At 38.4% G+C, this 27045-nt stretch overlaps 1 protein-coding gene across 2 annotated transcripts in view; it reads left to right on the top strand.

The window, feature by feature from the left end:
• LOC124153399 (ABC transporter G family member 23-like) overlaps positions 1-27045 on the top strand; it is a 109891-nt gene that overhangs the window by 54298 nt on the left and 28548 nt on the right. The window contains exons 1-4 of one of the 2 annotated variants that reach the window (XM_046526528.1): positions 11409-11623; positions 15920-16051; positions 25118-25277; positions 26723-26877. In XM_046526528.1, coding sequence (XP_046382484.1) covers positions 15939-16051; positions 25118-25277; positions 26723-26877 — 428 coding nt within the window. In that variant the 5' untranslated portion in view covers positions 11409-11623; positions 15920-15938. Of the gene's footprint in view, positions 1-11408; positions 11624-15919; positions 16052-25117; positions 25278-26722; positions 26878-27045 lie in introns of those variants that run through there. The other variant, XM_046526526.1, reaches the window with a different exon arrangement.

Genomic DNA, 27045 nt, shown 5'->3' on the forward strand with positions numbered 1-27045 from the left:
GTTTAATCCATTTTACTTAATTGGATTGATATTACTGATAGAATAGTTTAATTATAATTAATAAAATATCCCTCATAAAGCCGTAAAACTCACCATTTTGAATCGTGTATCTTAATTTTCCGCAATTTATTAATCTCGCACCTACCGCTTATCCTGGTGGGTATACCACACCCCCACACACCCCGGTAATAGTTGCACCTAGACCCCCCCCCCAAGCCTTAATTCCTAGCCGAGCCCCTGGTACTAGGTACCACTGCTAACATGAGACAGAGTAATATTTCCAGACGATTTCAAAGATCACAGATCTCAAAATTCGAGCACTTGTGTTCAAGGGCGCTGAACTACGGCGATCATGAGATTGCTGGTATTATGCCTTCACTTCAATCGCTCGAATCAAGAAGAGTTTAAGTTGAGACGCATGGATGAGCGTACGGCCCCGCAGAAGACGGCGTCCTGCGTGCGACGAAAGTCACGTTTGTGGACATCCGATATCACGTCTCAAGGGGTAGAAGACAAATGAACGTATGGCTTCTGTGCAAAGCAAAAAATATTCCAACTTCAAAATTTTATCCGGTTAGTAGGCAAAAACATGCTTAAAAAAGGATTCACATAATCTTTGAGCAAAGCAACAATTTAGCAATACGCATTAATTTTATAATGCTCTCATAAGAACTTAAAAATATTACAATGGAGCCATCAAGCTCATTCCCTAATCTCCTTTGAACCAAGTATTTTCCATCACGGCGTATTGACATTAGACTAAATCGGGGAAACCTAGAGCAGCTTTTTAAAAACGATGATCATTATAATTCTATGCAAGTCGCTATATATCATTTCCATTTTTATTATATTACTTTCTTAACAATCTCCCTTAGATATGCAGTCATGTTGATAAAAATAACTCATGGAAATGGAAATGTCTCTCTATCCTAACATGCGTTTCTGGCTTCGCTGGTGTGCGAAGCACATTCACCATCGCCAATCCATTGTTTTTTCATACACTGACATATTTAAAACGACATTCAATAACGCTAAGTTAAAAATAAATGTACATACGACCGAATGTAACTACTGCAAAATCGGACCAAAAACAAATGCAGTCCGCTACGAGTGAATTTCGGGTAAAAATACTCATCCCCCGACAAATGCCATAGAGTTGGCTTCTGGGACATCAAGTAGATGCATGCGTTCCAATTTAAAAAAAAAAAAAACAGAATCATATATCACAAATGTATACACATTGTTATTCGTCGAAAAGGGGATGAATTAAAATATAATCTCATTCACATAAAAGCAGATTTATGATATTTTCATCTGTTTCCTGAAATTTGCCGGGAAACAAGAGCAACATTCAATTAATGTTTGAAAACTGCATGCATGCAGCCATTCCTTGAATCCAGGAAGATATCCTCCGTCACAATCCTTGGTGCATAGACTTCTCCACTAATCATAACCTTCAACATCCTTCACAAATCTGGGTTAGTTGGAGACAATATATTAATTTCCTCTCCAAAAAGTGTCCACAACAATGAAAGTATTTTTCACGGGAAGAGTTTTCTTGTATCAAGTGTATCCAATTTAGCGGTGCGATGAATCACTGTAATCACCAACGGCTAATTTCACCGAAGAAACATATCAAGGTCAGTCATTAAGATGGAAAGAGCGTTAGAGACATATGACGCAGGCGGACATGCCGAAATTATTTTGTAGCCCACTCCAAGCCGTGTGAGGAGATGACTTGATAAATGACAGAGTTCATTATAGTTGATGATATCATAAATTTTTTATGGCTGAATTTTACGAGCAAATGTTACGAGCAAAATCATTGTTTCATCACACCAAAGAAAACTCTTCGAATAATAGCAAAAAAATTCTTTTCTTAAGTTAATTGTCTCGATGAATTTAAGTTAAATAAATGGACAGAGAATCTCTTTTTTAGATTCACTCGACGTTAGGCGTTTACAATGAAAATGAAATAATTTCACTTTGAGCCTATTGACATGATTCGAATCATCGAGACAACTTCCTTGTCGCGGCTATCATCCCCTGTTGTATTTAATCTCGCTATTTTGAATAAAGATTACCTATATAAACACTATTTTTAAGAGACTAGGGAAACGGCACGAAATAAGGTTAGATAAATTAGCATGGCGTTCTCCATAAATCTCCAGGAGAACACGGGACGCCAAACTGCAATGAGAGCGACAAACCTGCCGCATAGTGAGGAATATCGCAGCGGTGTAGAATTAATTCTTATAACACCAATTTAAAATTTACAAGATATAAATTTTTAGTACTTGCACATTTTCCGCTTTCACTCCTCCACTATACTTTTAACCGAATAAAATCGATTTCTTTTTCTTGACCTCAATTACTTAATGATGATTAACGTCTCGGAGTACAGGTCGAAGAATGATTTGCAAAATTGCTTGCTAACGTTTCAATATATTTTTTATACTTTCTGCCGGGCTTATTTGCAATCATTGCAATCTTTGCAAATTAAAGAGCTAGTTACAATCAGTGAACAAATATCAGCAAATAATCTCTGACGAAGATATTTAAAAAATACATAGAAACATTGGCAAACATTTTGCATATCATTCTTAGAGCTATACTCCGAGACGTTAATAAACATTAAATAAAATTGAAAATTAGAGAGTGAAAAAATTTAAGTGCGAAATTGGACTTTGAAAGAGTAACACGGCCTTGAATATGGGAGATAAGTCGTCTCTCGAAACGTCGAATTATATAAAAGAATTAACCTGGCTGAGAACCCGAGGAATATTCATCAATAGTATTCACCAGGAGAAATTAAAATCGTTTATTAAATAAAATGCTTGTATTTCAATAGATTGCGCGAGATACTGATGACCAGAGTCGTCGGCGTACCCTTTACTTAAAGTATATCCACCACTACGGGACGCATCGCGACCGGGAAAAGGCATTAAGACCGTGAGAGATGCGTGGGAAGTCTGGGGACTTTCCTGCACTCACAAGCGCCGGCACTCACGGCCGAGCGAGGAAGCTCGCCCGAAAAGCGAAGCACTGAGAGAAAGCGAAACTCAGGAAAAGTGGCCCTCAACACATCCCGCGCTTCCCACTCCGAGTTTGCATAATATAAACCATAATAATTACGAAACGTCTTGCTCCCCGGAAAGTGACATTAACCACCAACTATTCCCCCGCCATCAACACATAATTTATTTAATAAATCAAATAAATAAAATCAAGCGGTTGTAGATCAATTTTCAATACAGCGTATCATAGAGCAAGTACATTCACTTATCCAATGATTGTATCAATGTTTGCTTTTTTGCAGAGTAAAATCTACATGTAATTTGACAGATGACTGAAATTGCTACTGAGGCTTCATTTCTCAATTTGAATTAATTTCATTTACAGGATCCTTTTGTGACTCACTGGACACATCATAGGATGTTATTACATGTTTGTAACATCTCTGGGGCATAATTTCAATTTCAATCGAAAAATGTAATTCCCGAATTGAAAAAGTTAATAAGAGCTCCAACGAATATGATGACCATGTTTGTGTCGTCACATCCGGGAGACAAGTATATGAAGGGAGGTACGGAAGCTGTGAAGGCAGCTCTTAAACATTTCAGTTTGGTATGAAAGCATATTTATACGCGTAGGTCATTTGTGCAGTTGAGGGAATGGAGAGACAGCGTTAGCAAGCCCTTTACGAAAGTTACCACGGAGGACATCTAATAAGGCTACGCTTGACATGCTCTCCACCAACTACCCAAGTAGGGATCCGTACATTCCTGAAAATATATTCCACCCCCGACGGGGGCTCTTGATGGGAATTCTCCTCTCCACCAACGCCTTCAACACGTTTCCACATAGATCATGACCTCATTCGTGGATCACATATGGCCGATGTTTGCTCACGCTTTTTCTATGCTTGGGGTCTTTGGCAAAGGAGGCGAATGAATATCTCTCTCCGCGACGGTGTATTTACTTTTCATATGCATTGAAACTTGAGGGCTGGCGCCCTCATTTAGGTGAAGTATTGTGCTGCATGCAAAAAATAGTTCATGGCTCTAACCTCGGCTTCTCAATGATAAAATCAACAATATCTTCATTAGTATAAACAACATTTCCAAGAAGAATTTAGATTTCACAAAACATTGTGTCTTGAGGTGTTATTCTATAAAGGTACAGTTACACGAGTTTTATTTTCTATAACTCCTGAAGTTTTGAATTCATTGGAATGCTTTTAATTTTTTTTAACGTTCTTTTCCAAATAAGAAATAAACTTTTGCTAATACTAGGATTACATTGTCCCGTAATTGTAAGCTCATTGAAATAATATCACTTTGTTGCCGAATTATCACAGATTGATTAATGTCCGTTTATAAAGCTTTTGCGCATTTGAGGTCTACTTTTACACGGACCTCTACTACGTATTGTGTTTTTCAGCTTAATCCCGGTCTGGAATCATGAGGTTCAATTGACGTTGTCACTTACATGAAGAAATATCCATAGGTACAATATATATTCTGAATATTCCGAGTCCTACCATTTAGGAGAGTGTGGTAATACGATTGATTTTCGGGCCCGAAGTGGCTTCTCTGCGATATTCATCATTTATTATGGACTAGTTGTCACATTCCTCCAACAAATATTTCCATAATAACATTCCGAATGACGAAATGAAGGATAAAACTTACTAGAAGCTGTAAAAGCAACTTTATGGGCATCGCACATCCTATGACATACACTCTGCATTATAAAAATTAAATACATCATAATGGACGGAATTTTGATGTCATTGTTCGTTAAAGTATTACATTTTTATTTGTTATCACATACGATAGCTCTAAAGGTTTTGGGTTCTTTACGATTTTTCCAGTCGGCACCTGTATTTATATGGAACCAATCGAATGGGGCTAATGTAAAAAACGGACAGCTGTCTCAGTTTTATTATCATAATTCCAGAGTCATTTCCACGAACACAATGGCTCAAAATTATGGGTCTTAATGAAATCATGAGAATGAGACGACAGGTTTTAGTTAGTGATACCCTTCATAATCGTGCATAACTTGGGGAAACCAACTTACAATTTCAAACTGCAAAACAAGAGAAAAAATTCTGACCATCGAATTCGCCCTCACTAAATTCTCCTATGGCAAAGTTCAAGCGGCGCAAAAGACATCGATTATTGACTAGTGGAAAAAAATCGATTCACCATTTCGCGTGCATTGCGAAGACAAAAAGGCATTAATTACAAGGGAAATGTTTGAGTGAAGTTGAAACACTCTGGGCTATTGTCACCATCGATTGCCACACCATGAATGCGCCGTATCAAGGTCGCATTTCGCTTAAAATTTTCATTAGCGAACTCGATAGAACGTCAGAAGTTGGATTCCTGGGAAGAGTTACGTAATTTGAATTGACATTGGAAAACGATTGGCCCACATTATTGCCGCAAACAATCTCCCAACTTTTGAATGTATTTTCTCTTTCGCGAAATCGCGGACCGTGCAATATTTGCGCGTAATAAAAAATTTTGTCGAGCACAAATAGTGGCAGAGGTACTTGAATTTATCAATGTGTGATGTGCTTAGAAGCCTTTTTAACGTATTTTATTCCGCTCCTCCCCAATCCAGCCTAAATTTCCAGTTAACAGGAGAGGACCCTTATATGTCAGATAAAACGGTTAGGATGGTCATAACGGAATAAGAACATTGGAAATCAGTGCCGATAGAGGATTTTCTTTTTAAATCGAAACCTATAATATACTCCTTAGAAGTGAAACGCATCTAGTGAAATATACTCAGCGGATTAAAGAAATCTGATAAAATTCGTTTGTAAACTAAATTAAAAATTACTAGCCTAGACTTTCTAATTGAAGTTTTAAACCGCACACTCGATTTCCAGAAGATCTAAATACTCTCAACAACGAGGATTTTTTTAAGCATTGCTTGCAGACTTTCGGCCTTGTTAGTGAGTGTACCAGTAGCTGATGCAGACAATGACTGAGTGGTGGTGTGGTATCCGTATAGCTGTTGATAAAATCGCACCGCTGCGATCCATTTGATGTCGTGAGGTGGACCGTGTGTTGGCGTTCTCATCGGGGTGGGAGCAATTCCTTCAGATCCACACCGCCGAGACGAATAAACATCACACCAGCGTGATTCATCCAAGCCTCGAGTCAAGCATCAGTAGCAAAATATTGGCAAACTTCTCCATGAGAATGACTTGCGTTTATTATAGAAAAAGTGGTCCTTGTTCTGGTAACTTTTTCCTTCCAGTGATGAGAGACAGCCTTCGAAAAGAATTAATGGGCACCTCAAACAAGGATAGAGACAATTAGTTTGCGTAATGTTCACAATTCACTTATGTCACAATATTGATTCCGGCAGCATTTTTCCAAGGCAACAAAAACTAATAATAGGGACGACAAATATATTTTTTAATTTCTGTACCGCTCATTTCTATATCGGAACAACGGCACTAGGAAACCATTTCGTGTCACAATCATCGGAGCATACTTATAACCAACCAAAACGGGCATAAAACCCGATAAGGCCAAAATACTGGCGAAGGTAACCCGACAGCTTGCAAAATATTAATTCTGCATGAAAAATGAAAAAGCAGGAGCAATTTCCACAATTTTAAATTTATTAATACTACCGGTTTCGCTTTTCAGCATCATCAGGTGATCATCAGGTGATGCTGAAAACCTGATGATGCTGAAAAGCGAAACCGGTAGTATAAATAAATTTAAAATTGTGGAAATTACTCCTGCTTTTTCATTTTTCATTATGTCACGTTTCCACTCCATCTCGCCTGAAACCTCAGACTACATACATTCTACATTTTAACTGTACGGGAGTCATTACAATGACAATAACTCATTAAAACCAATACGATGAGATTTCACTTTTAATGCTCATCCCTTAGGAAGGGTATAATTCCCTCCGTATCTGCAGTCGACATGATAAGTGTACGACATGAGTTCAAGTCACTTACTTTTTCGACGCGAACGCTTGGCTGTACCCAAGTCATAAAGAAATGAGGTTAGAGTGGAATATTTTCCGCGTTCACCTTCCGAACGAAACTGGTTTTTAACGCACATTCACTGGCTTCCTAGACTCGCTACTCCACGGGTGTGTATTCGGGACTAAGCTGAAAAAAATTGAGCAGCAGTATCAATCGGCGGCAGATTGAACTTCTCTGCCGTTCCGACATTCATTTCTAAATGCTCTCAGCTTCGCGACTCCGGGATTCGCGTGACGAATTGATCAGATCCCTCGGCCAACATAATTAACAGCCAGCGACCTTTGAGAGGATATTCTGATGAGATAGTTCCTGATGGAAATACAAACTTCAGTCCATTGTTATTTTCTCATCACTTATTAAGTCTGCCGTGCGCACAGAAGCTAGGTAAGAAGACAAGGCTGAAAGATTGTACGTGCTTTCCATAACGTTAATCAAGCCTTCGATTTAATTAAGGTAAGGGTGGTTTGGCGTTAAAAATCACAAAATAACGTGATTTTTTATACGTAGAGGAAAAAATCCGTATTTTTTACATGGCCCTCCAAATCTCAACGGTATAGCCATATTTATGATGATCCCAGCTTTCATTTTTAAGCATAAATTTGATTAGATTTTGAACTCAACTCTACATAACAAGCCCTTAGTGTGACGTGGTGCAAATAACAGTCAGAAAAACACTCGTAGCCTAGAGAGACAGAAATAAGATAATAGAATACATATATGATGTACTTACATTGACACCAGCCGAAATTTTACAATTTATAGAAAATGCACCAGAAAATAATCATCACCAGAAAAGGTATATAAAACATAAACTTTCGTTGGATGGCCAAGAAAAATATTGTGGAACTACTATATTATGTTTCCATTTCACGTCAAAAGATTTTATTTCCATGTTACCAATCTGAGGTTCCAGGCGATATTGGACTGGAAACGGAACATAACAAAGGAGCAGGAGCAGTTTCCACAAATTTATATTTATTGTAGGACCGGTTGCACCTATTGCACCTAATTATACTATAAGCGAAACCGGTGGTACGGTAAATATAAAATTGTGGGAATTGCCCCTGCGTCTTTGCTATTTCCCATGTTGCCCTCGAGTTTAATAATTAACGAAGCATTGCGTACAGCAAAACTTGATGCATCATGCCACCACCAATTATTGACACTGGTAATCGCCCATTTCTTTTCTCCAACAATGATTCCTGTTGAAATACGAATGCAATTTAATTCATATTTTCACAAGGGTTAAAAAAGTGTGACATAACAATTTACGACGCACAAAAAAATAGAGCCATTACTTCAACAAGTTTCTCACGGCTTTGCCATTCCAGGAAATGATGTCTCCTCCAGTATATTTCCTGTATGTCTTCTAGCATACATAACTAGTTGCATTAATCATTTAAAAAAAACTCATTCGAACGCAGTTTATTACCAGATATAGTGAAGCTCTTACGATGGTTTTCCATGACGATTCGACCAAATTGATCACTCAAATAACCGGACACAATTACAGAAACAAGACTGGTATGACACCACTTCTATATATGATGATGAAACCTGAGAACACGTGCATTTCAGATCTGATAAAGCGTAGATAGAATGAGAATTTAAAAGAATAAGTGTTTCTGCGGCGAACAATGGAGAAATAATTTAAAATGGAGGGAAAATATTTAATTCGATTCCGACTTAAATTATTTCATCCCGTATTAATTTCATATCCAATCCTTTGAGTAACTCTCATTAATTGAAGCTATTACGGGGAAATCGAGTACCTGTGATGACATTAACTTTCTAATTCTTAGGCCCCGTTTCAAATCCCAGCAGTGACCGAGATGTTTTACGGGAATTATAGAGCTTGTTTCAGCGCTGTGTGAGGAGCAATTCAAATACAAATCTCCGTTCATGAGAAATGCATGAGAAAAGCATGTGAACCCACAAACCCGTCGGCGGCTCCCGTGAAGATCAGGCTAACGCAGACAAGAATCAAGTTTTCTCAGCACCCCCCATATTTCTATGGAGACCGACCGTCTAACCTTCGTCGCCAAAAGACCAGTGATTTACATCGTAATAACCAATGTTCCTGCCGTCAAATCTTAAGAGTTACCAGGACGACCCAACATTTAATCCGCGTAATCCGCAATCAACATTTAATGAAGGTATCACTTTGATAATGCAGTAACCCGCAATAATGACGCCAGAAAAACGAAGTATTTATGCTTTGCTTTATTCGTAGCAATCATTTGTTGCAAGGATCAATATGTCCAAAGAATACTCATTTCTAATCTATCACACTCAGTGGCTCAGTACAATGCATCGGATTGGCTTGTTGGAATAGCGCACCCCAGACTCAGTAACGAGGAGTGAATTGCAGGCACTCATGGAAAGGTGCTGCTCGAATATTTGCATGGGACAGGAACCTGGGACCCTTAGATCAGTAGGCTACTTGTCTGCGTATTGGGCCATCACGCTCTCAAGCAGCACAGCAAAAGTAAACGCCGGTTGGGTAACATACCAAAGGGGACCGGAGGCGAAGTGCTCTCCCAAACAAAAGAAAAGCGAAATGCGAGGTTACTCCACCCTGAATGTGTTAAATTCACACGCATATGCCTTAGACCAAGGTGAACTCTACCCTCGCCTGCATAAATATTAATCACACTCCGGGTTGAATCAATCTGTGAGAATGTGATTACAAAAAATTATACATTGAGTAAATATTTTTACAACTGTTTTTTACGATAATTCTAATAAAAACCTCACATTTTCCTCGCTTGAAGAATTTCAATTACATAAAACCACCATCTAAACACCTTTTTGGCCACCACAGCCTAAGGTCGCCCCTGGAGAAGTAATGTTCATTTCGCTTTCGATTACTCGCGAGAAACCCATGAAATCACACCAAAAAATAACTTCTGGAGCGCTGTATGTGGCCCAGGAGTGATCAAAGAGGCTGGCCTTTCAACCTGAGCGCATGTGAACAAAATCCACACCCCCTGCGGCTTACACTCTGATCTAGTGATGAGCGGAACTGTGATTCTCCAATCACTTCGTTACCTGTGACTGCTACTCATCGGTAACGGTAATTCTTAACTGTGATTGCGATCTCCGAGGAGAATCTCACTTAAAAGTCATCGGTGATTTGTGGCGCTGCTATTCCTGCTACTTTGTTCAATTCCAATGAATGAGCTCTACGCAAAATGAACGAATAAACTTATTGAAAATCGGAAAATTAGGCAAAATATTTGTCTATAAAAATGTCTGATTCTGAGTTTATATTATGATAATTAAGTAAAGTTGATATGGTGAGGGAATCGATAAGGGGCAATCATTAAAATCCCGTCGGCATTAAAAAAAAATATATTATACATTCAAACCATCATGATTCAAATCGTTAGCTATATATTTCGTAAAGAATATCTTATTCATCATAAAAGAAAAAAATGAATAAGGCATCCCTTATTATACTTATGGTAACAGTGGTATCAGCCGAAGTTATCTTCACCGTATTCACAGTCGCAGTGATTTCGAGCATTCGGTGATTTAAATACACCAACGGATGAAGTTCACCATGAAAAAATATTTGACGTAGCCGGGATTCGAACTCGGATTCACCCCGACAGTGGCTTAGTAAGCACGACCCTCGCCACATGTGCCACAGTGTGGACTTGTGGAACCAACATCTTGTTCGCTAAAACCCGTCCCGAAGTCCGCTCTGAGAAAATTGCTTGGTGGTGTAACACGCCTGACCGGCAATCGGGAGATCCGGGTTCGAATCTCGGCTAAGTCAAATATTTTTTCATCGCGAACTTCATCCGTTGGTGTATTTAACTTTGCACCCGTGCGCGTGACTGCGCACAAAGTCACTTGTTCCTGCAGTGCTTTGAAATTCGGTGATTTAGTCACCGGCAACTTCTCTTCAATCACAGGTAGCGATGCATCGCTGATCACTAGGTAGCAGCCTATCACCAGCAGGGCTATCTTCACCGAATCGCAGTCACAGTGATTTCGAGTATTCAATCACCAGCGGTGATTGCTACTTTTCAGTAACGGCGATTCAATCACAGTTTGCGATATATCGGTCATCACTACTCTGAGCTAAGCTCTGCCCTCCAAAAAACTACCCTCCTCTAACTAATCTCGACCAACTCCGGTGGCCAATGGTTGGATAACTTAGAGAATAGATAAAAAAAATTAAGTTCGTGAAATAAAGTGAGAGAGGGCTATTGCAAATACGCCCTGAAAGAGAGTCATCCTCAAGGACTTATCCCATCGTTCATTCATCTCTGCTTCCTCCAGCAAACACCACTTCCCCACCCACTCCTTACTCAGTGGGATACATGCATATATATGCCTCCATCAGAGGCTTCCCACATTCATTGACTCGAAGGATACCCGCGTGATAGCGAGGAGCGCAGTGCGATACGAGTCGAAAACTTAAGCCGGAGATTCTTTGCGTGAAACATCTTTCCATTGGAGCTTCGACATTTGTTTCCGAGGTGCTTTTTTTTTGGTCGTCATCTCTTCAGTGATGGATTCAAATAAAATCACGCATTCCTCTTGGAGATAAGGATTCTTTGGATACCCGCATTTCTGAAGGTGAGCCTGCCAGATATTTAAAGAATATAGGTTCACAACCTCAGACATTTGTGCCTTCATGCATAAGGATACCACTCCGGGAGATGATTTAACCATTCTCGCAGGTTAATTACCTTCACCACAACCACATATTAACTGCACTAAACTTCCTTCTGTAATATTTCTAACCCTGCCGCGTGAACGGCGGTGAAATATACATGAATTGCCATGAGAAAAAATTTCCCTGGACCGGGAATGGAACCACGGACCTTTGGCTTTCCGGGCCAATGCGTATACCAAGGTACGTCTAGTACCCTGAGCACTCACCTAGTACCATCAGCCTCGGTGTAATTGCCATGACTATTGAAGAACCTGGATAGCGTAGTGGTCTGCGCATTGGCCCGAAGGTCCGTGGTTCGATCCCCGGTCCAGGGGAATTTTTCCTCATGGCAATTCTTATAAACTTCCTTCTGTTCACAAACACATGGTCAAAATTTAGAAAAAAAAATCATTTTTATAATAATCTAAATTATTACGTAGGTAGTTTACAGTAGCAGAGCTATAGGCCAGTAGAAGGGAATTGTGGTGATAATACAGTCACAGTATTGACTTTCTAGCCTCTGATCAAACATCTGATCATTTTAGTAGGCAAAAAATGTCTCGGCTGTTATCGAAAGCTTTGCTTAAAAACAAAATAATTAGCATTAAAAAATTAGAAACAAAGGAATAGTTTCAGTTGAGTTTCAAGCGATAGACGGTTGAGTGCGTACAGTGGTACAAACGATAAAGATAGCATAAAGTGCAGCGATGTGATGCTGAAGTGTGTAACCAAGCCAACACAGGAATCACATTCATGAGAAAGCTTGAGAATCATTTCCCGCTCTTCTGTGCCTGAGTTCAAATCCCGACGGTAACCGAGATTTCTAAAAGACGGATCTGACGCGAAAGTGAACGTTGGGTGTTTGGCTGTGACACACAAAAACTAAGCACCTTCAAAATATTGCAAATTTTAATATCGTGTGAAAACAATCCACCATGATTGAGAATCAAAGGCACCGATTGATGCTATAAAGATATTTGGTAACCCATTTTTCCAATTAACCGTTATGAGTGATTTTGAAAAACATAAAGACCTGCAAGATTTCCATAATATTTCATCCCTAAACGATTTCTGAAGCCGCAGGAAACTAAACATGTATGTATATGCTTGACCTTTCCACGGGTATGGATGCGGATGAAAGACTCAAGTTAACGAAGTTACTCGGTGCTATCCATCAAGTTGTCCTTTCCACAAATTCAAAACAGAGAAAGGAAGCATTCTTAAGATGCCAAGAGCGTTAAAAGTGCGAACTAACGATTTTTTCAAATTAAAGTAATAAGTGAGTGGCTTAATGCAGGAGTAATTTATTTTCCTGGAAATCGATTAGATTTTTTCGGTGGAATTTATTGCTCTTTAAGCTCAAAAGAGACTGAGGAAAGGTTCAACACTGGCCATTATTCAGTTTTCATAAATATTTTGGAAATAAAAAATAGAATCAACAGAGTAATTCGTATTAATACAATAATATTAGATTTCATTGGGTGAAGGAAAAACAAATCAATCTTGGCTTTCTGACTTAACATCCTCAGATGAAGCCTCTACCTTAGAATGTAATCATGATAGAATTTTTGCAATCGCGTTTGATGGACGACTTCGGCAAGTAAAAATGCAAAGAGGCCGATTTCACTGCCTCACAATTTCTTCCAATATCAATTCATTTTTTGCGGAACAGTTTGCACATTTTCAGGATTACAATTTTTATTTTTGAAAGTTTTTCACTCCCTTAGGGCAATGCATTCTTTAGCTTCAGCCGTCTTCTAGAAAGGCCGAGTAATCACGAAATTGAGGCAATCCCACGATGCGAGGTATCCAACTAGCCAGAGTACTTTCACAAGAAATTGCCGAGAGTTATCCGATAAATAGGCAAGTCAGGAGAGGGGGGTGATCATGCTTCTGTTATTCTCATTAATGGCGAAGTGCGCAGGTTAGAAAAACAAAAACATTAACGTGTCAGAGATTTGACAGAACATGTCTCATTTTGCTTCTCAAGTTTGCGCCAACGATCAAATGCAGATATATAAAACTTTTCTGACTCTGCCAAGAGCTTCATTCTTTAGAGTCGATAGATATAATGATATTACTACATTCTTCAATTTATTGAAAGCACTGTGGACCGGTTTTTATGTTTACAGAGAAATTTTCAAGGTAATCAAGTGCACTATTTCTTAATAAATTGGAAACAAATAAATAGGCGTCTTTTTTTTAATTGGAACGTAACCAACAGCGTAGCTTGTTAACAAGCATCATAGGAACATACCTATCCATTAAACCTTCTCTTCCAGAGTTAAGTAAACAACACTTGAATATTACGTAATCATTTTTTTAAATTGCACAATTCAATAAAAAATATTATTTCTCATAGCCACACGAGTTAAACAAACACTTTGAAATTAAACAACTCTTTTCCTAAATACACATCAACAAAAAACATTATTTCTCATAACTTAAAAATCATTGTATTTTTCAGGTATTTTTATTATTCTCCTGTCCGGGTTTTTTATGCATTTCTTTTGCATTCTCCTCTATTCTATCACTGCTCAGGCTATCTAAATCATCAAAATCCATCTTGCACTCCCGTAAATGAAGACCATTGCGTCATAGCACTTTTTGAGATTTTTCCGTTCTTACCAGATTATGATTTTGGAGCATGAGTGCATGACCCACTATTTGATCTAGCTGCCAATTCTTTTTTAGTGTGCTGTACACATATACTTTATCAAAAAGTCTGTAACCCTTTGACTTTTTTACAACCCCAGGGCCTAGGTGTTTATCATGTTTGATTTTGGATTGGATGTTGGATTTTAATTTACTTTCATCAAATTATTCTTTTACATCTTATGGTACTTGAAGTATCAGTAACTGTTTTGAGATGGGAATTTTAGTTTGGCAACCTCCTATTCATGAGCAATTTCGACGGTGAAAATGGCCCTATGACGGGTGTATTTCGATACTCAAGCAAGGCAATGTTAATAACCTCATTACTATCATAGCACTTTTTAATCAATTTCTTTGCTATTTGGACAATTCTTTCGAGTTGCCCATTCGATTTGGGATAATTAGCCCAGTGAGAAATGAGTGATCGAAGCGTCTTCGATTCGACGTCGAAGTAGTCTTCGATATAACGTCGATGGTAACACATCGATCGATGCCTAAATAGTCCGAAAATTGACGTGTTTTCGATATCGACGTGATCTCGACTACTTGCCTGCGATTTCTTGTATTGCGAATTTCGGTTGATTATTATGAAATAGAAAATAAGGTTTAATAACAATTACGGAAATAACAATCTTTTTGACCATCTATTGCAGCCACACCACTGTGCCCCCCTCCACCAATCAACACCCTGACTTACCAGAATAACACGTCGACAAATCTTCGATTGAAGAAATAAAATCGACGTCGACCACATAACGACGACAAATCGACGTAGATTCGAGGTAGATTCGATGATTCAATTCTCACTGCGTAGGGCAAGTAGTCATTATGCTGAACTTCCAGTCATTTGCAAATTCTTTAAATTCATGATAACTAAATGGATTATCGTCTGCTATTATAACTTCTGGGATACAATGAGTTCTAAATAATGTTTTAAGAACTTTAATTGTTTCTCTTGTACTTTTATTCTTTAATTCCAATATTTCAAACCATTTTGAAAAGTAATCTACAACGATTAGGAATGTTTTGTCTTTAACCTCGGCTGTATATATACCTATTTTATTAAAGGGGATTACTGGAATGTCATGAGCTAACATCGACTCTTTCATATTAATATTCATATATTTCTGATAGACCGAACACTTTTGAATGATATTCTCAATGGCATCATATATTTCTGGCCAAAACATTATCTCTTCTCTGGCCTTGTTATTTATTTTTATGTTTATTATATTGTCATATATTTCAAGGCCAAGATGATTCTCATGCAATTATGCTATCATCACCTTTCTCAGTGATATTGGAACAATTACTTAAATATCCCGATACCGTTTTGCCAAAAAATGTATGCTTTTAATTTTTCCACAATATTGCCAAAAGAAAAGTGCCATGAATAATGTAACTCCTCGCCAAACATGTGTCTACCAAATTGTTGATGGATTATTATTCTTTAAAATCTGTTTTCAACAGTACCACCTGCCAATTAATTAATGCTTAGTACCTAGAAAAATTCGAAATTTGCACTTTGATCATTATTATAAGTTTTTGTTTTTCATTTCCAGACACCACCAAGCTGGCACTATGGCTGGAGAGAATGCTGTGTACGTTCGCGGAGCATGTAAGACTTACGGGGACCAAAAGAACCCAGTGGTCGTCTTGAAAGACTTGGACATGACTGTGCCGAGGGGAGCCATGTAAGTCACCACTCAATCTGTCATCCCAAACCTCCCAAAATTTGCAATGAATACATTTTACACTATTCAAAAATTTCCCTTGAATCCAGACAAAAATATATGCCGGAAGGAGATTTTCTGCCATCAAAATCATAAGATATTTAAAAAAAACAAATCAGTCAATACATTCAGTCTTAAAGGTAGTGTCTAACTTGACCATATTTACTGAAAAGCATCAATTTAATCTAATTCCAGCTTCCAGAGTACCTACTCACCACGAACAATCTAACACCGATCATTTTCAGCCATGATATCGCAATTTTAGGGAAATAAATTGAAATTGCTGTTCAAATCAATCAACTGTTCGAATAATGATTTTTTTCATTATTTTTTTGATTGTCAAATTTAATTTTGATTATTATTTTTTATTGATTTTTATAATTACTTATATGAAAACCTAAGTAGAAGGTACTAAGCATGACTCAATAACTATTGTTCCGAGTGAGGAGCATACTTGAGCTTCATTCACGTAACGCTAGCAGCATTAAAAATCCGATACTACGGGGGTCGGGAATAGAACGTTCCTTATCACCTAGCAACTATAAATGGTGTTTATAAACAACTTTTTGAGTTCAAGTCCAAGTATATTTCTCGTTGTTGTTTTCCGCAGTTCCCAGCTTTGCAGCTGTCTCCTGGGCGTTTCGTTTAGTAACTTTTTGAGTTGGTTAATGGCCATGCAAAGTTTCATAAAGATCGGCCCGATTGTTTCAAAACGGTGGCGTGTCAAAGTTCCCAAGTCGCTGTAAGAAATGGAATTAAGTCATGAATAGTACCGCACCATAATTTTCTTTAACTTTTGACGAAGCCTCACCCAGCAAGAATGCGTTACTGAACTTTTTTTTGTTTTTGGCGAAGAAGCACCATCAAGGGCAACCGTTTATAGCTGGTATGCAGAGTTTCAGCGAGGACGCTCTAGCCTCAGTGACGAACCGCGTGAAGGGCAACAAAAAACCGCCGTCACTCAAGAAAACGTGGATGCTGTACGTAACATGATTACGAATGATCGTCATGTTATGTACCCTAATAATCAGGCATCATTGGAAATTTCAAGGATCTCAGTTCAAAAGATCTTACACGAAAAGTTAGGTGTTAAAAAATTGGTTTTCCGCTGGATACCGCACCTCCTCACAGAAGAATAGAAAGCAGCTTGAGTCAAATGGTATCGAAATACTCTAAAACGATTCAACTCAGGAGCATCAAAGCACGTTCACAACATTTTAAGTTGTGATGTATCATGGATCATTAGCTACGAGCATGAATTGAAACGCCAATCTTCAGTATGAGTCTTCCAAAGTGAGCTCAAACCGACAAAATTTGTTCGCTCTCGCAGAGTTTCCAAGAAAATGGTCGCCTCGTTCGTGGCCAAATCAGGGCATGTAGCAACGATTGCTCTTGAAAATCAAACAACAGTTAATGCTTAATGGTATACGACCATTTGCTTGCCGGAAGTGATCGCAGAGCTTCGGAAAGATAACCCTAATAGACGCATTACACTCCATCATGGCAATGCAAGCTCACACACCGCTCGAGTCACAAAGTCGTTTTTGGAACAGCAAAACGTCGAAATTCTTGAACATACTCCATACAGTCCCAATGATTTTTTCACATTCCCCAGAATCAAGAATATGCTACGAGCAAAGCGCTTCCAGACGCCTGAAGAAGCGGTTGATGCCTACTAAACAGCCATTTTGACTACCCCTACTTCAGAATGGAATTAACGTTATAACGATAGGTTCCATCCAATATAAAAGTGCATTGAATATCGTGGATAGTACTTTGAAAAACAAAAAAAAAGCTTTATTGTACCTCTTATAGTTTTCTTCATTCCCAACACTTAAAAGGCTACCCTCGAATGAGGAACTTGCATGGGTCCTAGATTGCTCTGAAAACTATTTTGAATAAGTCAAATGGATACATTAGCTCGCAAAAATACCTTCAGTTTCTCCATTCAACATCAGAAGAAATAAAAAAATTGCATTTAAAATCGAGAAAAATTTCTCTGAGCCGACCACTGCGCGAAGACACCCGAGCGTTGCCGAGGCCAGGCGTGACGTCATAGGTGCCTAAACAACCATAGGGAGTAGGGAAATACGCTGAGCGCATGGTGTAAAATTTGTTTTGAGGGAGTATTTAGCCGCTCATCGTCACTTTATTTTGTTCTGTTATTCTTGGGCAAGTTTTCCTATTACTATTGTGCCTAGATTATTACTTGGGATATTAATAATGCGGCATCGGGATAATGAAGTACAAGCGTTTCACTTCGTGTGTTTTGGTTATCAGAAAAATGGATGATAACGTTGCCACTCGTTCGAATAGTACACCTGAAATTCATCTACGTCTACATAATACCCCGCAAGCCGCCTAAAAGGCGTGTGGCATGGGGTGTTAGGACACCAGCCTTTTTTTAGGACACCAAAATTTGATGCCACGACCCTCATGGAATTTGTTAAGACAAATTATTGCTATACGTCGGCGGCAAATCGAGTTGTAAAAGAAACTTGTAATACTGGAGGATAACGATCGTAAGCTGTGCTGTTGACATTAGAGTAAGCTGTGCTGTTGAATTTGGCAACGCCGGATTAACGGAGAAGGTAGTCCTATCCGCCCTACGGTACGAATTCACAGCAAAACAGTCTGCACACAATCCACATGTGAGATCGCGAATCGGTTCCGCTGCCAACACACACACAAGCTAAAACCTATTTCAATAATATAGGTAAATCCATAAACAATATACTAGCATATACCATAAAAATATAGTGGGAAATAGGCATACTAATAGGCATAGGGATACTCTTATCAAAAACTGGATGTCACTATCACATCCTTATATTCATCACGTACAACTTACAATAACAGAACTCGTTATGATGAATACAACTATTTATTCACTGATTTAAACCCTTAAATTAGCCCACACAAGTGACACAGGTGACATTTCTCACTACTACTCGTTTAAATAATGGAATAACAAACTTCACACACAGTTTTTATTTCAATAGCGTGATCGTGAAATGTCATATCTACGGTGAACAACGGAGATTAGCACGCCACTGACAATTTTTACACTACTGTTAGACATTTATCGATAACGTAATAGCACTTTTTACAATTCAATCACGATGGAACACTGATAACTCTTGGCCGATATTTTTCAACCTTGCCAAACTTTGTGCATTACAACCACTGGCACTGTGATTATAATCAGTAGCTTAACGGGAGATGTCACGTTGAAAATAACACTATTTTGGCACAAAAATGTTCCTAGATGTCTCCAATCAGCGAGCAAAAGTTGCATTGACTGGAATTCACCCCATAATACAAGCACAGACAGTCCTAAACGACGAATTCTCCGGTACCTAAGAATAAACGGATGAAGTCATTGTATATAAAAGCTAAGCGGGCATTACTAAACATCAAAATCGTTCTAATTACATACTTAAATGAATGATATGCCGTCGATAACATCAACTTACAATTAACGTATCCCCCTTCCAATGGCCGTGGCTCAGACTCCTACAACGATGTTATTTAGGTATTATCAAATTTTTGGTTTAACTGCTCCAGTTTTATATTTTATGGCCTTACTCAGATATTAATATTATAAATAATGCAAAATACGAGGGCTTCCAAGCCTCTATCGTCGGATATTTATCTTAAAATATAAAATAATCAACACATCTAACAAACGAAGCTCTCACAACTGCTGGCAACTATTACAAACAATCACAACAATAGCTTCGCGTGATGTTTAGGCACCTTTGACGTCATCGAGGCTTCGTCGGCAGTGGCTTGGGGGGTGAGGGAGTTTTTCCCGCGCTTTAAAATTCGTTATATTTATCATTAAATATCTCTCGAAGGAAAACTCAGATTTACATGCGGTTTTCTTTGTTGTATTCAGAAAATAATTTTCTGTCCGCCTATGAAATAAAAAAAATTCATGCAAGTTCCCCATTGGAACAGACAACAAGAATATTATTCCAAAAAGAGCAAGGCGTGGGTTTTGAGGGCAGTAAATTCCTATAGACGATATAAGACATTGGATCAGATACAAAGTGGAGAATGGACCTTGAAAATATTTAATAAATGGATGAAAGTAGAGTAATCAGAGAAGTGGGGGAAGGTAGCAAGGCTGATGAGGTGGCAAGTCCTATTCGAACAAACGAGAGAATTAATACATGTATGATGATAGGCGAGGGGGATCAGTAAGTTAAAGAAATATCCGCGTCGACTCCCTCGTAAATATATCCTGAGAGATCGATAGGTTTTTTGGTCGTGGCATATTACCTACTCGTGGCATATTACCAACTTTTTTCGTGGCGTATTACTCGCATACACTTACGCCATCATTCTGAAATTTTCTGGGTATATCGAGTGGAATCTTTCTAAAACAATTCTGTATTTTAAGAATGAAAACGTAACCTTAGAGTATAGCATATTATACTTGTGACACAGGTAAATTTTGATAAAGGTTTCCACTATATCCTCTGAAAATTTCAAGATGATAGTGGAATTTTTAAACGAAAAAAAAGAGAAAATAGCGGGAGACGAATGTAAGAGCGGGAGCGACAAACGATAGAGTTCAAGAGTGGTGAAAACCCTGGATTCGATTTGAAAAAGGGAATAAATTTCGAAATCTTTGTTCTCGAAAATGAATGCCCACATAACATTCTTAAATTCTTTTAACTGCCTCACACACTTCTTACGTCAAACTTCTTAAGTCTCCTCTTTTCCCCCGAATGCGTTATACGATTTTCACCGTTTATTTCGTCTTTGGATACAACGCCCTTACGCTACAGTGTCAAGGATACGGTCATAGTGCTCTTCAAACGCTGCTCTGCCTTGCGTAATTTGCACCTCTCACGGTCAGGTTAACCCCCCCAGCCTCCCGCTTACTCAGCAGCGACAGATTCAACGCGAGAAGATCTCTCCACCATTGTGGAGATAATGTAGTACAGTAAACGGTTACAAGGACAGCGAGGGAAAGCGGGAAGCAGAAATAAATAATGCAATCGAGCGGTCGATATTATTCTTTTTTGGAGATGGTAATTTCACATTTACACGAATTGAATTGAATTTTCTTTTATGTCATCTCTTCCATTGCATACAAAAATAATGACACCCGGATTATTCGCATAACTTTCGAAATGAAGGAAGGCTCAAGCACACAAACAAACCATCACCAAAAGGAGGTGTCACCTCCACAAATTAACGCCAAATGAATCGGAGATATTATTTGTTGGCTCTAGGAGGAGAACCACGGGGGCCTAGCGACGGTTGGCAGTTAGCAATGATGCATTTGGCAGTTAAAAATTTCACATGAGAGGCTGCAACAGTAAAAGAACGAGGAAATGGGAAATCCTTTCGTAACAAATGTCATAGTGTTTCACAACACATTAATTGGCTACGAAATAAATGCAGATCATGGAAACTTTCAATCTAGAACTCATGGCAAAGAGAACCGGTCTAATGGCATTTGCTAAATTTGCGTTATTGCATTTCAAATAAAGTGTGAAAGTTAAAATTTCCGCAATTTTTACATTTCCTTGTGTTCGCCGTATTCTCGTCCACTTTTCGGAGGTAAGGGCTTCGTGAAGTACCTACTTTATTCTTGGAAAAGTCATGGTATCGCTCATAGTATTCTCGTTCGAGGGTATCGCTTCCCCTTACCTCACTTTCTCTCGAATTTTTTATAGGGTGGTTTCCTATAATTTTTGTATTGCCTAAATCGAAAGATTATTACTCCTGGAGTACGTATTTCACGCTTTTAGATTTTTAAATGACGATATCTATTTTTCGCGATTAAATGAAAAGTGAAAATTTTCAAGCGCGCGAAAACGCGACGGCTAAGTATGAATGCTGAAAAAACTACGCGTGACGTCTTTCTGGTTCCCGCTGCCGCAAGTGAGGTGACCTTGGGGCAAGGCTTTGAGCGCTGATACGACGTTGGCTGCCAGCAGGTAGCAGGGTACCCTGCTAGAATGTACCGTTTGGCTTAAATAAGGATTATTAATACCTGATCAAACGAAGGAAACTTTCCGAACTTAGGCAATTTTAATGGGTGATTATTAAGAGATGTTTCCCTGAGCTCTGTGCCTCATGCATGCATTGGTAATCTCAGACGATGTAAAACTCCTATCTACTCGTATAGAAACTAGGTCCCTGTGACTTCACGTGGAGTGGCATCTCATGTGCGCCGATCTGGCCTTTTTCAAATGAAGATAAAATTGACCATTGCCATTCGTCTAAACCGGTATTTCTAAAACCAACTAATTTGTATATTATGAATACACTAATGGTGGGTAACGAATCGCAATCAATGCCTTTCGTTTTCTTTGATGAAGGAAACTACCCTTTTTCAAGTGAGCGACAAATTTTGCCATTTTTTTTAATTCAGCAGTTAAAAATAGAAAAATGTTTCCACGCCAAAATTATTCCCACTACTATATCAAATTCGGGAATTAAATTTCAATTTTTTGTCATAGTGAACAGTCACATCGATTCTGACGAAAATGAAATTTCAAACAAATATTCCTACACTCAACTCCAATGGATTGTAAAACAGAAAATTGTTGGCGTTTTGGGCCGACCCAAGAACGTAAGAAATATTGATGTCCACTGATGAGTTAAAACTGTAATAATACCTGCATTGGCGACAATCAAACTGGAAAATCAGAGCACCAGGGTTAGAGAACTCCTTCCCTAGGTCGGAAGCGTATCTACGTCACAGGGAGGCAGAAAAAATACTAATAAGACTTTAGATTACGTCAATGTTGGTAACCCTGCTATTAACTGAGCTACGGATTATTCGTCACAAGTTCTGATACTCTGAATCCCATTTTTCATTCGTTTGATGGCTTCCGTGGCCTGCAAAAATGCCTGCAATTCCGAAGTTTAAAGTTTGGAATCACACCTGTAATTATTAGATTTCCAACATTTTGTGAATGTTTACATATTGTACGTTATGTATCACTATCGAATTCTAGGCGTAATTAATGAAACGAAACGGAAATTAATAACATTTGATAATCACGACACGCATGCAAACCTTGGTAAATATCGATTACTTTTTCATTCATAATTTCGCAAGGATCACCAAAACGAATCTCAATAAAGGTGAATCTAAATGCAGTGATGAGCGATGTGATGTGTAGGTTATTTACTTACGGATTCTCTTTCACCGAAAATTAAACGACGACTATATGTCAGTCAGAATCTCTTTTCCAGGACTGTGTCTACTTCAGCAATTTATGCCATAGAGTAGGTACGCCGATTTACACGACAAAGGAGTCAGAGGCTTATGGCCATAGATTATTTATTCTCCAAGAAATACTATTTCTGGCCCAGAGAAGCAACTTATAACCCGCATTCATTTCCCAATTCAGAAATGGCATGGATAAAAAATTAAATAAAACTACAAACAGGCAGTCCGACCACACTTTAGTCTCGCCGTCTCCACATCTAGCGAAGAAACTTCGCCCCTTGTGGATTTATAATCAGCTCATGATAAAGCAGCACTGCCTAGGTTCCCAATTCCTCACTTTTCTAGCAGCAGTGCCTCGGTTATATACAGAAGATACAGAGAAAATGCTTCAAATGAGCCTACTTCCTTTATGCCAAAACACGGAACGTTTATCGAAGGTAGTGACACTGCAGCCTACGTGACTTTTTTTAAGTTGAACCATTGCTTCTTTGAATTGGTATTGTGGTTAATATCCGGTGCTAAAAGCAGATCCAACACGCATAATTTTCCATGAGTCATGATTCTAGCTGAAAGGCATTATCCTAGCTACGGCTGTACGATAACGACCATAAAACCTTGAGGGATCCCGGAAAAGAAGTGAGGTCTTTACACCTGGGTCTACTGATATTCAGTTGCGTTTATTAATCTACAAATAAAACTGCCGACAAAGATCGGATGAATCAAGCGAACGACGTGCTTCTCAAAGTTGAGCATGACTTGCACACTTTGTCCCTTCGATCGCATAAAACCCAGCAAATAAAACGTAAAAAAAACAATATCCATTGCACAAAGAGACTTGATTTCAATTTTGCAGAGTATGATTTTATATTTTCGATACAGAAAATAAGCACAATCAGTCATGAGCTTTCTAATTTTTTCAATAATTATCTTTATTTCACACACCCTTTCATCACTCGACGACTTAGAAAACTGGAGATGAGGAGGGAATATTGCGATCACGGGTCTCAGCAAAAACAAAATGGACAGATTTTAAACCCTTAAAAATTTATTTTGTTAGATTATCATGTGAAATATAAAGTTGTAGAAAATAAGTTCCCAATGCAGATTCATAGATAGATCCCCTTGGAAATTTTATGACGGAATAAGTATAAAGCTTGAAATAACGTATAAAATGAAGAAATTTTAAAAAAATATCTCAGAAAAAGAATACATTATATAGCATACATTCGAATAAATTATTTAAAAAATTAATTAATCCACCTCCTGGCGTAAATTCCACTATTTTTAGTGCTGATTAGTGCCTTGAAGTGTAGGTCTTTAAGAATTAGATGTAAAATTTTTGGCCAATGTTTCGGTAAAATTTTTTAATACCTTCATCGGGTCTTTAATGTGTTCCCCAGGGTCCTCGTGGAGTTTTGTTTAAATTTTTCTGACGCTCCAAACGATGCGTTTCTGTTTGACTTTTTTTATAGAGCCTACTTCGTCTGATCCTTTTTTTTTTACTCCTTCATTGTTGAATCGCCAAGACATTAATCAACGTTAATAATTGAGGTCTAAAGAGAGGAAAAAATTAATTTGCCACTACTTATAATGTCACTACACCTGGCTACGGAGAATTAATTGAAAATGATTTAATTAAATAAAATAATTAATTAATTAAAACAATTGAAAATAAACGAAAGAAACGACTACAGCAACAATAGTCCCTTACATTGACGAGACAACTCAAATAATCCTCGGACCTGTGAAATGATGGTGTAGTCCACGCTTTGGCAACGCTCATTTTTTTGTGAAACACGACTCATTTTCCCGATCTCTCGCAGCTACGGCCTGCTGGGTGCTAGCGGGTGCGGCAAGACGACCCTGCTGAGTGCCATCGTGGGCATCCGACCGCTCGACTCGGGCGAACTCGTGGTGCTCGGGGGAAAACCAGGCAACAAGGACAGCGGAGTGCCCGGACATCGCGTCGGGTTCATGCCGCAGGCAAGTAAACATCATCGGTTGTCATAAGAGCGGACGAAAATGAGTGCAACCTAGATACTCTCAATTCAAATAATTCTGAATCGTCATGAGTAACGGCCGTTTTACACGGTACACGGAATTGCGCAGTCTGACGTACGTGTGAAGGCGCAATCAAAATTGCGTCGCGTAAAACGGTGAGTTGCTAGAACACATGCGAGAATGCGTGGACGTGATATGGAAAAATAGCCCCTATTCTAATTTCGTTCATGCATTCGCGCAATTCCACGCCATTTTAGAAATTAATGCAGTTTTAACCTACGCAATTCCGTGCCCCGTGTAAAACGGCCTTAAGAAATCATTGCTACGCCATTAGCGTCTTGCATTCCAACAACTCTAAAGGCCGTTTTACGCGGGGTACGGATTTTCGCAGGTTAGAGCTGCATATGTTTCTAAAATAACGAGGAATTTCGCGAATGCATGAACGAAATTAGAACAGGGGCTATTTTGCCGTCTCGCATCCACGCATTCTCGCATGTGTTCTAGCAATTCACCGACGCAATTTTGACTCGCCTTCGCACGCACGTCAGATTGCGCAATTCCGTGTTCCGTGTAAAACGGCCTTAAGCAATGTGATTTTTGTAGAATTTGAGTTTTACCGTCGTACAATTTAAAGAATTAATTCTCGGGTCTCCCACCGGGTGTATGTATGATTTTAAAAATTCTTTTTTTATCATTTTATACGATAGAAAATAATCAGAATCGGTAATGAAATTTCTAATTTGATGTTCCGCATAATCTTCAAGTGCTTCCAATGCAGTTTCAAGAGACTTCTGGCACTCGAATTTTCCGACAATTTAAAGTAATTTATCTAGCCATTTCAGGTTTGAATTGATCTTTTGTCTTGCCTATTCTTTTCACAGCATTTCATTTTGTCGTCACTCCGTGTTAGACTATCATGTTAACTCAAATTCTGCAAAAATCGTGGGTATCATCACTCGATCCACATCAATGTACCTCTTTTCTCACTAAAAAGTCTCGAATAAGTAAGTCACACTGCTCATGTCTCTCCATCTCCGAAAAATTATCTACTATGTCCGACTTATGCCAATTATCTTTCGCCCTTATATTTGTTGAACTACACTGTTTATTACCTCAAATCAGATAAAATTATTGATTAAAAGATGTTTTAATGACGAATTGATGAGAAATATGTAAGTAAAAATGCTCTCGCAAATTAAATAATTGAACTGCCCCAGCCAACAATATTCTACTTGAATCCCAAAACTTAATGCCATGCATAAATAATGAAATAATTTTTAAAATATTAAAATCATTATAAAATAGTGTTATTTTTCTTCATAGCACTCGAGCTTACGAGAGTTCTTCCTTCCTGTGCATTAAAAAAAAGCAGAAGTGTAAGGAATGATATTATTCACCAATCAAAACATCGATGAATCTCTTTTCAGGACGTCTCCTTAATGAATAGCCTGACAATCAAGCAAACGATGAAGTATTTTTGCTGGATCTACGGAATGTCATCAAAAGACTTCGATACTCAAATGGATTATTTCCTGGAGTTGCTGGAATTACCACACGGAGACACATTGATTTCTAAGTTAAGGTAAGCCTATCGCCCATCATATGCCTCATGATCATCCTTGGTGTCCCATAGAATCTAAAACAACCTTTTCACATTCATCCTGAATTCAATGGAGACAGAAAATTCCTTCAGTGTTAACCATACAGCAAAGCTTTCAATTAACACAGCTAAAGTAATACGGAGGGAATA

Source organism: Ischnura elegans, chromosome 2 (assembly GCF_921293095.1).
Source record: "Ischnura elegans chromosome 2, ioIscEleg1.1, whole genome shotgun sequence".
NCBI classification, from domain to species: domain Eukaryota; kingdom Metazoa; phylum Arthropoda; class Insecta; order Odonata; family Coenagrionidae; genus Ischnura; species Ischnura elegans.